The 15,317-nt window shown below is 30.3% G+C and overlaps 1 protein-coding gene and 1 long non-coding RNA gene across 2 annotated transcripts; both read right to left on the bottom strand.

Moving 5' to 3' along the window:
* Positions 1-2,940: 2,940 nt before the first annotated feature.
* Positions 2,941-11,176, bottom strand: LOC136984912 (nucleolin-like). Its single transcript, XM_067282051.1, has 6 exons — positions 11,016-11,176; positions 9,466-9,507; positions 8,556-8,697; positions 6,639-6,914; positions 3,235-3,416; positions 2,941-3,142 (listed from the first exon to the last, which is right to left on the bottom strand). Exons 1-6 carry the CDS (start codon positions 11,173-11,175, stop codon positions 3,069-3,071), a joined length of 876 nt encoding a protein of 291 aa, XP_067138152.1. The 5' UTR covers position 11,176; the 3' UTR covers positions 2,941-3,068.
* A 466-nt stretch (positions 11,177-11,642) lies between these two features.
* Positions 11,643-15,086, bottom strand: LOC136984913 (uncharacterized). Its single transcript, XR_010882262.1, has 2 exons — positions 15,040-15,086; positions 11,643-11,683 (listed from the first exon to the last, which is right to left on the bottom strand). It is a non-coding gene; the product is annotated as an uncharacterized lncRNA (long non-coding RNA).
* Positions 15,087-15,317: the final 231 nt, after the last annotated feature.

Here is a 15,317-nt window from a genome sequence, read left to right as displayed (position 1 = left end):
AAATCTACAGGTGTTCCAGTTAAGACTATCAAACAGTAAACCTGAGTTTGCCTCATAACCAAGTTTTAATCAAGAGACAAAGTTCAGTTAAAAGAAATTTTTATTCACTATGCACTTTGAGATTAAAACATCCCCTCTTCAGGTGGGAAAACTAGTTTTCACATAAACACCTCTCAGTAACATCACAGTATGTTCCTCAAAGCATATTTTTCAAAATTTAATTTTGAATACTCATAAATCTTATAATCTTCCTGGTGATGATAATCCTAAAGACATTAACAAGAACTTCCTATATTCCTATTTAGGTGGGAAAACTGGAACCTTCTCATCTTGATACCTTGAGAAAATTTTGTGGTCAAAATGCTAAGGATCCCGATGATAAATGTCGACTTCTGGGGTTTTTCATTCCCGTCGGACAATAGTCAAATAAAATCTTGTTAACCTCAAAAGTTATTCCGGCAGTTGTCAAAATTATTACTTTTCTAATGTCTTCAACCTACTCTGGTCTTTGTCGGGAAATTCATATAATGGAACGCTTGTTGAATATTCATTTGAATCCTAACCAGACAACAGATTAGGCCAACGGTTGAAATATACGTGGGTTATAGCTTGTTCCTTTAGCCGTCAATTAAAAGAATGGTTAACACCAATCAAAAAGGGTCAGTAACACACTTTGGCAGCTTGTGTTATTGACAGTCAAGTTCAAATGCACCTTGACAAGATAATTTCATGCATCAACTGGAGTACACAAAGCATGCAGGAAGGACATGGCAATTAATTACAAGGATAACAACATCCATTTGCAAGCATGCTGGGCTTTTTTTTTTGAAATCCGGTAAATCACTTTTCTAATTAACACCAATTTTCATGCTAGCTTCACTAACCAATCAAATGCCACCTTGTTTTTACAATTTTATTGTTCATTTTATGTTCCTTTTTAGAAGGATTGTAATTTGATGACAATTTGTTAAAAGCTGTCAAAAACGTTAGTTTCCTGTTAAATTTTGTTTCTTTTTGCTGGATTTTTAGTGTTTTGTTTATGTTATATTTTACAGCATTGCATTCTTTATGTAGGAAAACAAAAATTTAATCTAAATTATGTCAAACCAAAAACAAGTATCAAGCATTTCTGTAAATTTTTGCATAGAAAATGATTATGGCATATGACTGCCTCCTGCAAGTATGCACACGGCACAGCAGTTGCTCATGTGGTTATAATATTGTTTATCAGCTCTTTTAACAAGACCATTTTGAAGCTCTTGGTAGAGGCTATAGAATGCAACTCATCTCCTTAGAGCATCTCACATTCTGTAGAACTTAGGTCCAGAGATCATTGCATGCGATGAATATCTTCAGTAGAGTCATTGGCAGATGTAGTCCTCATCCTCCTCCTAGGCAGTCATCCATAAAAATGAAATCTGAACCCATACCTTGTAAAATTTGAGTTCCACAACCTTGTCTTCTTTGCCTTCCTGCAATAAAAGTATCTCTTGCAAAACAGCTGAGTTCAGCCATTAAGCATAATGCTATCCCAGATCATAATACCATCACCTCCAAACTATTTCTTTCCATGTTCATGCAAATGTATTAGGTTCCTTCTCTCCAGATTGTAATCTAATAAAATAATCATTCTGTATCTTGTACTGGGACTTCTTTTTATGGATTGGGCAATTATGCTTTATTTTTTGGACACAAGTGCACATAATTTCCTATACAAATTTGTCGTCGTCAACTCATATGACATCGAAAGACAATTCTATGGGCATATATTATCATTTACCAGAAATAAACTAGTACTTTCTTTACATTTCCATCAAAACTCTCATCTTGTCTGAAATGGGAGCTTAATTCTTAAAAACAGATTCAAAGTATTCATGACCACCACCCATTACAGTATAACTTTATTGCAGAATTAGGGTTCAAATATCTAATATATTTTACACAAATGTAATCCGATACAAATTCAAATGATTTAATCTCTCATTTTTTCCTCTAGTCCATAATTTAATATCAAAAGCAAAAATTATTATTAGTGTAAAATAAATTGATTTTTCTGCTTTGCAAACAATTTCATAAAGGTTTTTTAGCCAATATAAAAATTTAATGAATTTTAAATTGTGGAATAGTTATAAAACAGTATTTGACTTACAATACACATAAACACTATTGTGACCAAAGGGTCGGCACCTCTGATGCCTTGTCAGGACCGACCACCATGTCTCTTTTGACACGGAAGCCGCGAGTGAGTTGGTTTATTTTTAAAAGTAGGTCACGTGAGTGATCGGGTTCTGGATGGAGACTGAGTTGGAAGTGACTGACTTGGACACTAAGTTAACAACTAAATAACCATTTATTTGTAAAAGGAGAATACACAGTATACATTTTTGTTAACGAATTATAATATAACGAACTAAACTAGGTATAGATGCAGTCGCTTTTTGCAAAAGAGAGTTCACAAGATTTGAATGGGGATAAATACCTTATAGAGGATGGAGATCTGATGCTTGGCCAGAAGGAAGAAAGTTCTTATTCCAGGTGTCAACAATAGATAATGTGGCCTTAGATGAGGATGATGATGTATCCATAGAGAAAATTAAAATGATGTATCCAAAAAATATACTCCCAGGTGTGAAAGTTGACAGATAGTTGACAAAGTTGATATTACAATGTTAAATTGTTTATGTTGAAGTCTGGATTCTCACACTATTCCTTCTCTAACTTATTAATTAGTTATTTTTTCTAATTAACAGTTACATATTTTTTATATCACTGAATTATTAAAATTTAAAAACATGTTTTATTAAATAAAAAGTATTTATTGTTATTAATCAACAACTATAAAGCTACATGTTTTAATGAAATTACTTTACTTTCCAGGTAGGTAGGAACCCCATATATTGTATTAAGTTGTGTAATTTAAATTTTAAAAAATTACTAATGTTTGATAAAAAGATTTTTATTTAAATGTTACAATAATTTCAGAGTTTATGAATGTGTCGTCACATATAAACAACTACACATACAGAATAGACAAAATGCAGTAATGACATTAATGAAAGATGAAAGACTTATTCGTCGTCGTCTTCATCGCCAAAACTGTGTTTTGTTGGCTTCCTCTGCTCGTTAAAAGACTTCCTAAATCCTAAAACGTGAACATAAATGTCAAGTTATATAAACGTTCAAAGCAATAACTTTTGCTAAAAACGATTTAACAAATCACAATTCCTCTCTTACCTTGTCCTCGGTGAAACGGTCTTCTTGGAGAACCTTGACCTCTTCCGCCTTTTCCCTTATTACGATGCTTATTGATTAATGCATATAACACAACAACGGGAGTCCCTTTTATTTTCAAGGAGGAATTCTTTTTAAAAGCTTCAGCTGCAGCTTCTTCACTGTCAAATGAAATCTGAGCAGTCCTGGTAAAAAGGAAAAACAAAAAGGGACTATTTAGTTTAAAGATCTTTACACTAAAACTCAAAAGAAATCCAAGTGAACACAAACTTAACGTACAGTTAACTTAAAGAGAATAGGTATTATAAACTTTGTTAAAGTCATCCTTACAATCATAATACAGTAGAGCATCGATTATCCGACCCCCGATCAACCGTCACATCGGTTAACGGACCACGTTCTAGTCGGCAAATTCAAATGTCCATTAGTAATGTGGCGCTACAATATTTGGCTATGTCTTGGCTACTTTATTATTATTTTTGTTAAATTTTTGCATGTTTTAGTTGGCAACACTGGCTCGCCATGAAAGGGAGGACAGTATTTAAGCCAGGCTTAATTTTCTATTTTTCTTTATTTTGTATTTATTTTGTGCAAAATAAAGAAATAATTTTTAACGATACAATAACGACGATTATTATTTAAAAAATAATTTTGTTAGGCTTAACATCGATAAAAATTCAATGCAAAGTAAGTTAATAGCGATATACTAATATACTAATTACATGGGATATACTAATATACTATACTAATAATGTATTTTTTCATACTTTTCAGTTATCCATTTTTTCAGTTGTCCAACCAATCCCAGTCCCCAATTGAGTCGGATAATCGATGCTCTACTGTACTACTAAAACTCTTAAGACACAGCCTTCATAATTCAAACAATTCTAACTTTGAACATTCCAGAGTTCAAACACTAAATTTGAACAATGTTTCCATAATTGAAGTGCACATGCAGTGAAAAACTACACTCGCTGCATAAATCCCATCTGTTGTGCACTCTGAAGCTCGTTCTTTCCGCAAAAGCATCTCTTCTTGCATTGTGTTTATATACATAAATCATAAACTCTACCTATTAATCATGGTATACAAAAGGTGTGTGGAAGTAACAAAGCCTAAGAGAAAGGTTGTAATATCAATGATTGGGGTAAAAACTAAACTTATTGTGAAGCATAAAAGCAGTACGTAAAAGATCTAGCATCAACAAACATTTAATATGCCAAGGTTAACTGTGTGGAGCCAATAAATATAATTTCCATTTTATTATACAGTATTTATCTATTTTATTTATTGTTTTCATGTTTTATTATTCAGGGGAATTTATTATTTTCACCTAAAATTATCTGTATTTGCTGTTTTAAGCTTATTGAAACAGGTATTGTTTAGGGTCAGGGAAAGGATTAATCACTTTCTATTATTTCTAATGGGAAACACTGATTCAGACTTTGAAATAAAAAATGGAAAATCAAGTGGTAAATTGGAGGAACAGACAACAATGCTGTGTCTGTTACTGCTCCTGTCACACACATCATGAGAAACAAATATTGAACATTATTGTTATACAGGAAACTTTTCAAACATTTAAGCAGCAGTGAAAACTACTCTTCTCTTGTTTGGTTTGGAAGGATATAACAATGTAACACAGACAATCTACCAAGAGGAATGCCTCTCAGGAGGACTTTCTCCAGAAATCTGGCCCCTATCTAGGTAATAGACATGTGAAGAAAACCCAAAAAACTCTGCAAGGCTCTTTTGGTGAAGTGTGAATCCACAACAAATTAATAATGTTCAGTTTCAGAATAGTTTTATCTACTCAGCCACTGGAAGGCACTTTTCACAAGTAAACTTCACATTTAACCATCCCATATACTTATATTGAACAGACAGATGTCCATCTTTATAAGCACATATTTTACAAAAAGAATTTGCATCTATTGCACTAGAGCAGTGTTTCTCAATGGGGGCAATATCGCCCCAGGTGGGTGATTTTTCCGTGTTGGGGGTGATTAGTAACAATTTATATTTTGTGGGCGAAAAACAACTTTCTGGGTGCGATATAGTAAAACATTATATTAAGAATAATTAGATATTTTATTCATTATATTGTACAATAATTAAATAAATAGCATTCCTATAATCCTTCTTCCTTCCACTTTTAACCATTTTGTACCGTCCAAACAAAGAAATTGGTTACAATTAACACAGAAAGGTGATTTGCATTACTTTTGACAAATTTCGAACCAAAGATAAACAAATTGGCTCAACTTCATCAGCCTCAAGGTTCGCACTAACAATAATTTTTCTGTACACTTAAACATTTTATATTCAATAAAAAGTGTTATATTTTATTATATTTGTTAAATTTGTTAACACTTATGTTTTTTTTTAATTTTGTTAATTATATTAAAATCTAATATGTACTCTGAGTAAATAAATGTTGAATTTTTTACAAAGTGTATAATTATCAAATAAACTAATAAACCCAACAAAATTTTTTTCGAAGTGAAGGGGGCGACGATTCATTAGAGATTGAGAAACACTGCTCTAGAGCATGACACAAGACATTACAAAATGTTCAAACAATACTTTAATAGTGAAAGCCAAAACCTAAATTAATTTTTATGTAAAACTAAAGGCAATAAAGCCTAAGAAAAAGTCTTATCATTATAAGTTATTAATAGCAAATCAAACAATACTGTCAGCTACTTAATCAAAATCTTAGTATGGTAAACATCAGGACAAAATCTAAGAATTACAATATACTTATTTCTCTGTTTTCAAATCATTCAACTTTGTGGCAATATATGAATAACATTTGTAAATTTATTTTGTGTACTCAAACCTTTTACAGTAATCTTAATAATCAGTTTGAAACTACAGTTTAAAGTAATAATTTTAAATAAAAAAATAATTTGTTTTCTAAAGCTCAGATCAGAATTATATCAAAGTTCAATTGAAAATGTTTTATTTTTAATCCAATTATTTCCGAACTTATTATCCGATTATTAATATCTAAATGTTCACTCTTGGAAAATGTTTTGTTTGAATTATTTTCTGATAACATTCGGTAAAACAGCACAAATAAAAAAGTTATGTAACTTGACTTATGTCCTTAAATAAAACTTTTTACCAAAATTGTTGATTCAATGATTAATTACTACAATACAAGAGAATTTAGATTAAACAGCCAACCAGAATTATGCCCATTATGGATGGCCTGATCCACAGTAGGATTGACCAATATGGATGAAATAAGAGAAAAATTAAATGAAAACAGAATAAAGACATACAAATCATAGTTTCTGCTTTGAATTTCACAATAAAATGTAAGTTTTCATTATGCAAAAAAACAAAACATTTTGTTCCATTACAAATTAATATATGAAATGTCAAAGGCATTAACTTACTTATTCGCACCCGAATTAAGATATACATTCACTGCTGCCGGGAATGCTTTCCCCAAATCTTCCATGGTGGCTTCATTAGGAATATTGCTAACAAATAATTTCTGTTTGTTTATATTTCGTTGATCTCTCTCCTTCGTTCTGTCTACAAATGCTTTGTTTTTGCTTTTGGTACCCACAAAATCAACAAACAATTCTTTCCCTTTGATTTTCTTTTTTTCAAGAACTGAAAAATTATCTTCGGCTATTTTCTCACTCTTAAATTCTACAAAAGCATATCTGTAATAATAAAATGAGAAAAATTTTTTAATGTATTTCTCATTAATAAAAAAAATGAATGAAATTAGTAAAGCTTTATCTATAAAATGATTTTTATGCAAGTTTTTACACAGTTCTGGAGAGGAATATGTATCTAATTTCATAAATAAGAATTGAATCTAACTTCTTATTAGTTATACCTATCAAAGAATCAAGCCAGATTTATTACTGGACTAAATTTTGGCTAATTAATTTTTAAAATGTTATATAATTTGGACTATAGCTACACAGTTAAGTTGCCATCTTGTATTAAACTTGTAATTAGAAGGAATATATTAATTTAGAATACTCTTCAGTTAACGAAACACCAGTCAATCAATGAAATCCAATTCGTGTTTACATCTTAATAATTGCTTTATTTTAGATTAAATTGTATGTAAAGTTAATTAGAATGCATATTTACCATTTTCTTTAAGTCTGTATAAAAGTTGATTAGGAAACTAAACTATGATTGTTAATACAAGTTTGATATCAAAAATGACTAGCATATTTTTGCATTGAGATAATTGCAAATTAAATTTCAATTTCTAGTTGTATATTATGTTATTTGGTTATAAATTTGAAGTTAGATGTATTAGAATAATATTAAAAGTTAAAATTACATTTTTTTAATATTTATTTTCAACCTACTTTGCATAGTACCGCATCTCATAGTTGCATCATTCAACATCATGTGGTTATGTAAATCACATTTCTTGGTAGGAGCAATGTGTCTCGAAGTTAGACACAGTAATTTTTTAAAAATATGCCACAATTATTCCTTTTAGTCAGTTTGTTATTCTTTGATTTAAAATGGATTTTAGAATATGGCAATTGTCAACTTACATTTCTTAGAAATTGGAATCTTATATGATGAGTTAGGAAATAATCCCAGCACGATTGTTTGGAATGATTATATGCATTATGTTTGTACCAATTTTTTAATATCTTGAACCATTGTAAAATTAGATGGTGCAAAGTCATTCAAGCGTATGAAAGTTGATATACACGTAGAAAACAATGTCAGATGTGTTCTTCCACAGTAGTGGGTATTTGGTGGAATTTGCCATGAATCAAAAGATGCTTTTTAGTCACTGTGTGAGACCATTCTGCTAAAACATCGACTGATGCAATACAAAATAATGCAAAAGAAGGTAGTATGATATTTTCAGACTGTTGGAAAGTGTACCAAAAACACGAGTTAGAAAAAGCAGGATATGAACATTTGCAAGTAAACCACAAGCATAAACTTTTTAGACCCTGAAACTGGATGTCATACTCAGAACATAAAAATAATTGCAGTAAGTTTATTCCTTTGTAAATTGTTCATTATAATTTTAAATATGTATGAATTAGGAAATAAAATATATATTTAGCTAAAAATAGTAGTAAAAATGACTGGTGTCCCATTAACCAAAGATTACCTAATTTAGATTACTTGTATACATTTTTAATTATAAAAATGAAATTACATTGGTGCCCAGAAAATAATAATATTCAACTTGAAAAGACAGCATTCAATATGAAATAAAATCTTTCTTTTTTAATCCTTTAAGTACAAGAGAGTTAAAGAAATAAAGTCAAAAAGTGCACAACTGCTGCACCCACAAGATTTCAACTTACCCTCCTTGCATACCAGGACGTTTTCTTTTCTTATTTGCTGGGAGACGTACAGAAATAATATCAGACGATAAAGCTTTTATCTCTTCTTCGGTGGTATCATCTGGAAAACCTCGAATAAACAGAGAGCGAATATCTCGATCTTCTATTAAACGAAAAGTAAATTATATTTAAATTAGCTTTGGTGTGTCATGCCATGAATAAAGCAACTAATTTCATGTATTTGTACATAAATACAATAAAAATATTTTTACAGAAACTTTTATTTTTAAGTTTAATGACATAGCCATGCATAATGTTTTTTATATAAACCAGCTTAGTTAAAAATAGTTTTATAAAAACAGACTCAGATTTATATCCAATTTTTATTTTCATAATTTTGCATGTAGATTAATTTTTGATTTTCTCCTTTCTTTGCTTTTTGTAATGTTTTAATAAAGACATATAACATAATGCAGTGTGGTAAGCAGATATCTAAAAATTTTCTAATTAGTCTCGGAAGAGGGGACCTAATTCTTGCACTCGTGAAAACGGATAAGATCGGCTATAATCTAATAATCTTAATCTTTGCTATCATTACTTTTTGTCCAAGCAACATCGGGCTCATCTGCTAGTATTATAATAAATATTAAGCATGTAATGGTTACTTTTTAAACCTAATTACATATATATGGCATTCCAGTATTGCAACTGTATTGTTTTTAATTGGTTAATGGTCAATCGTATTTTCATGCATTAGACAAAATTGACATGCAATGGGGTCAGCCAGTATGAATGATAAACAGAGAATAATGGCACAATTTTGTAATAATTATGATAAATTATGTAAGTCTTTATGTCAGTAAACAACAGCTTATTGTGCAAGCATTAGTAGCATTAGTAACTTTAGAAATATTATTTTAATATTACTTACTTCTCCTCTGTTCTTCGGATGCTTTTAAATCAATTGAAGGTACTGAAATAAAAATAAATGTAAAAAATTTTAAAATTAAAAATTCTTATTTATATGTACAAATTCTTAAAGGTTCAAAAGTAATATGCAAATTATCTAAAATTTAATTTTTGTAATATTTCATTGATAAATTTATATGGTCTTGGCAATATTTAAATTCAATATTGTTAGTTTAATTAGTAATATTTATGGTATCATTTATTACAAAATATTAGCAATTATATTTACATAAGAAATGATGTCGTTACTGTTTAAAATTATTCATTTAAATTATTATTATAATCAAAAAACTACATATTTCAACATTTCATTAACCTGTGATCATATACAGCTTTTTTTACAGGATTGTATATGTCAAATCTAGCAAATATGTCTATGCCTCTATGTCCAAATTCTTGAAAAAGTTTCAAGGATGAACATACAAATAAAACCATACTAGTCATCTTTGGAAAAACCTGTAGCTTTTCATCAGTTTCACAAGAATTTTCCCTAACCTATATTATGCAATTGCAGATATTGACAGCACTATGCAGATGAAAATGAATCATCCATCCAAATAATGTTCCATGGTCAACCATCCCTACCTCAGTCCGAGTGAAGAACAGCAATGCAAATATTCTCCTGGCATTTGAATCAGAAGGCCAAAGTTGTTGAACATCAAACATTATGTTTTTGTAAGAGTTCTGCAAGTGTATATTTTACACAATTTTGTGAATTGTTGAAGATAATCTCACTAACATCTTGTAATATGGCAAACACTACTGGTTCCATGCACATTTGATACTCTCAACCAAAGTTGTTGCCACATCCTTTATCAGTTGCTCTTTCAACCCCCTTCTAGTTTAATGTTCAACAAATGTTTCTTCAATGCTTTAATGTAACAGTAGTGGAATCACTATTCTGATAGAACAAAGTAATCATTCTAAACATTTTCTTTTAAATGTAAACATCCGTTAACCGAAGTTTTAGATTAATGCCAAATGATTGCCAGATTACATTGGGCTATCATATTCATACTCTATGTTTACATTTTTATAGAGGTTAGAATCTCAATAAAAATATGACAACAATGTGTCATAATACCGTAATCTGCAGATTCTTATTGCTTAAAATATTGACAGCAAATAGTGAAATGAATGAGAAACCGGAAAGTGCTCTTTTTTTTATTCCCTTAGGGAAATTTGTCCACACTAAAGAATGGTGGAAAGCAAAAATTTTCAATGCATTGGACTGGTGAATCAATTTGCTAGACAGGAAAATTTGTCAGGAATAGTACAAATTACATGTTGAAGTGTTTCTCATTTTCAGATCATCATTTACAAAATTAAAATAAAGAACAGTCTCCAAATCAATTCAAACTTAATGAATTAATTTAGAGAGTTAAGGAGATGAGATAGTGTAAAAAAAAAAAAGAGGATTTAACCTTGAATGTCTGATTCTTAAAACATTGTGTTTACAACTAATTGTTTTATTATATGCTATAGTCCTATCAATTTAATTTTAACACTCACCATCATTTTTTGCCTTTTTTGCTGGTGGTTCTACAGCTTTTACAAGTTTTGGTGCTTCTTTTTCATCTTCATCATCATCTTCCTCCTCCTCTTCATCATCATCCTCTTCTTCCTCCTCGTCGTCGTCATCGTCGTCATCCTTCATCGTCGTCGTCGTCATCATCATCGTCCTCTTCCATTTCTATAGCTTTTCTCTTTGCTGAACCAGCAGCCTTTGATTGTTTCATTGAAGCAGGCGTTTTTAAATTATCATTACTTTTTTTTAGGCGAGGGAGAAAATTCCAATTTAGATTGAAAAACATTTGTTGTTTAGGTGTCTTGGATGTTTTATTTTCAATCTGCTTTTTCTGTGAATTCTGTTGAACAGTTAATTTGTTAGGAGATTTAGCTGGAGTTTTGTTTGAAGGTTTAACTGGAGTTTTGCTATTCATGCTCTTATCTGCAAATGACTGTCCTAAATCTCTGCTTTTACTTGGCTTTTTTGTATCCTCCTCTTCATCTAAACTGTCATCATCATCTTCATCACTTTCTTCTTCCTCTTCACTTTCATCACCTATTAATAAATTTCATTTATTTACTTTAATAAAATAAAATAAAAGCATCCAGTAAAATTAAAGAATACAAAATATTACTTTCGTCACTTCCTACTTCAATGTCACTCATATCATCTATTTAAAAAAAAGCAAAATTTTTAATTAAGATTACTTGTATAAAAATAAAAACTGATAACATATCTTATTATATAATAATTCCATATTTTAAATAACAACAGGCATAGTCCATAATAATAAAAATAATGCTTTATTAATTTCATATTAATGCAGAGTTTAGGATCCTTATAAGTATAAAAACTAACAGAAACTTACAATATCCTTCTGTCATACATTACTCCAGAATTTATACAGTCAAATTCAGTTAAAACAAGCAATAGGGGACCAGCAAGATTTATTCATAACTATTACTTGTTACATCTGATCTGTGAAGAGCAGTGATATAACTAGGGGCAATGGGCAGCTACCCTCAGGTGCAAATGCATAGGATGTGCCTTGCAAGTGGAAAAATTTGTAGCTATGTTACTGATAATTGGTGAAATCTATTTTTTAATTTTTAATTCTTAATAAGTTAATTAAAAAATAGGTAATTACATTATGCTGTATTTTTGTTAACAGTTATATAAACTACAATATAATTAATATTAAACAATTTATTTTTTGTAATTAAAGATAATACTAATTAATAATATGTTCGATTTCAGTGTCTTTTCATCTGCAAATCTTAAATTGACGATTGCTTTATTTTTCGACAATGTCGATAATGTCGATGACGACAAAGAAACCTTTCTACACACTAAGACATTTTTTAAGTACCACGTTTTAACTTGCAAATAATTTCTACTTTTTCATGAACTGAGAGACATTTTCCCCCTTCATAGACATCTTTCTTGGAGTTTGTTTCTAACTACAGTATACGGCGATTTTACAATCGTAGTGATCATTACCGTATTTTACGGATTATAAGACGCACTTTTTTCTTCGAAAAACTGCCTCCAAAATTCAAGTGCGTCTTATAGGTATTTTTTTAAAAAATTGCTTAAAAATGAAGATGCGTCTTATAGTCCGTAAAATATGGTAGGTAAATTGGTAAAGTAGGATGGAAACTAGTGAAGAGAGGAAGAGACGGTCACCAAAAAGAAAGTTGAGTGATAAACAGGCCTGTGATTAATGCAGGTCATAATATCTAATTATCCAGTGGTCAAACAACAAGTAATCCTTTCAGTTTTATCTATTCCAAGAATTTGGTATCACATTTCCTACTACTTGAACAATTAAGAATGTTTGCATAACTGTGAGAAAATGTATGGAAATATGCATAAATTCAAATTGTGGTGTTTTGCTCATTATAACCGAGTTCGAACGCATTATTAAAAGATCAAATTCTTGTTTAATGGGGATGATAATGATTAAATTTTTATTTGTAGCAGATTGTATTACTTTGTTTTTAAACTCTTCAAATAAATTACAAATTTTAATGTACCCCATAAACTGGTTCTGACTTCCTTAACAGCTCTCAAGTTTTTACTAGCAAATTGTTTAATCAAAGTAGTCCTGCAAACTTGACTTAATATGGACTGAGAAATAAATGGGTTACCAAAAATGATGAGTTTCATGGCATAGCAATAATGCTAGTCTAAATAGAATTTTCGTAAAGGTATTATATGTGCAATTTCATATATGTACTTAAATTTTAATTTTAAAAAAAAATTCACTATTCAGTATCTATATACAGTAGAGAGTTGTTATTCCGAACCCCGGTAATCTGAACGATTTTCAGTCGGACTGTGTTGTGCTGAATCAAACGTTTTTGATACTAGATTAACTTCTAAAGTATAATTTTCATGTTTTTATATTCTTCAATATATTTATTTTGTTTGTACAAACTAAAGAAATAATTTTTAACGATACAATAGCCTCGATTATTATTATAAAAATTTTCATTAGGCTTAAAATCGACGAAAATTCAATGCAAAGTGACATGCAACAGAGAGAAATTTGAACATCGGACAGGTTAATATATTTTTTGTACATAATCGGTTATCCGAACAAATCACTAATCCGAACAACCCCAGTCCCCAATTGATTCGGATTAACGACTCTCTACTGTATATAATCGAGACGAGTTGATGATAATAAAAATCAGAGCAGAGCCCAAACAATTAGGAGTTGACAGTTAAAATTTGGTACACAGTTATTAGGATACGTCACGAGAATGCACACTAAGAAGGGATTTTTCAAAATTCCTCCCCACGGAGGAGAGGGACAGGATTAAGTCTTAACACTTCCATCAACAATGAAAGTGTTAAGTAACAATGGAAGTGTTAAGAGAAAGTGACATGCAAGATGCAGATGCAGTTTTTTTTCATTTTTGCGGGAAATCGAACAAATTTTTAGACCTATCTAAAAATTCTGTAATTAGTCTGGAAACAGGGGGACCCAATTCTTGCATTCTGTGAAAACGGGTAAGGTAATAACTATAACGTAATAATCTTAATTTTCGCTAAAATGGTTAGGAGTTGAAAGTTGAAATTTGGTACACAGGATACCAAATTTAAGTACCAAAGTGTTAAGTAACAATACAGAACAAGAAAAAGCAACGTGCAAGATTTACAGGCGCTGGAGGAGGGAAAAAAAAAAAAGAGAGAGAGAGAGAGTAATATGTTAAAACATATTCGATTTTCAAATTTAAACAGATTAGTTCGATTTTTCTCGACCTTTCTTCTTTAGAACATTCGATGAAAATCGAACGATATAATCGGAACACGTTGTGAAAATCAAACAATATTAGAACATTCGATTTTCAAATTCAACCTTTCTTCCTTTCTTTAGAAATACTTAGTTTGTTGATGAAATTACTCTTTTTCTTTCATGACTATAACATAATATTCTTAATCTTTGCTGTCGTTACTTTTGCCCAGGCAACGCTGGGCCTACCTGCTAGTCTATAATACTTTTGAGTTAGTGACATTAGCATTGTGGCATTTTGCAGTGGCAAAAGGGTTATATTCTTTGTTAAAATGTGGAATTGATACTGTTACCAAGTGTCAATCAAGAATGATAACATTTTACAGAAAATGTCAAACAGTGTAATACACTTTAATCTATCTAAACCAGCGGTTCCCAACCAGTGGTCCGCAAGAGCTAAAATATGGTCCGCGAAAGATTTAAAACTTTTATTCATTTTAAATTATTATTCCCACATTAATACAAACTGAATTTCATTTTTACTAAAAATATGTTTTCTATTCTAATAGTACTGTTAAAGCATGTTACTCTTGAGTTTAACAATTACTTATGTTAAAAGTTTTGGTTAAAGTTTATCTTTAGATTAATACAGTTTATTTTTCTTAAACCTTGTGGTCCCTGCTGAACAACAATGAAATCAAAGTGGTCCCCGGTAAAAAAAAGGTTGGGAACAGCTGATCTAAACTGAAGGACAGATTATCATGTAATATTTGAAAAATAGTTACCATCGTCATCACTTTCCTCTTCACTCATATCTTCATCTTCACTTTCCTCTTCTTTCATCATTAGTTTCTTCTTCTCTGCCATTCTTTTGGCTTCCTGAAAAATAATTCATTTTTATAAATTGTCCATAAAATCAATATTATTGAACTATAAAAAAAAAGAAATTTGTGCTACTTGAAGATGGACATGGCAACCTATAGAAATGAATTTTTTTGTAGTCAATTTTTCAGTTCTATGAAGAAAGAAAAATACAGTTGCTATAAAAACACTGAATATTGTT

This window comes from Centruroides vittatus, unplaced genomic scaffold (genome assembly GCF_030686945.1).
Source record: "Centruroides vittatus isolate TY-2023 unplaced genomic scaffold, ASM3068694v2 contig_941, whole genome shotgun sequence".
NCBI classification, from domain to species: domain Eukaryota; kingdom Metazoa; phylum Arthropoda; class Arachnida; order Scorpiones; family Buthidae; genus Centruroides; species Centruroides vittatus.
Note: the sequence above shows the minus strand (reverse complement) of the source record. Positions and strands in the feature narration are given on the sequence as shown.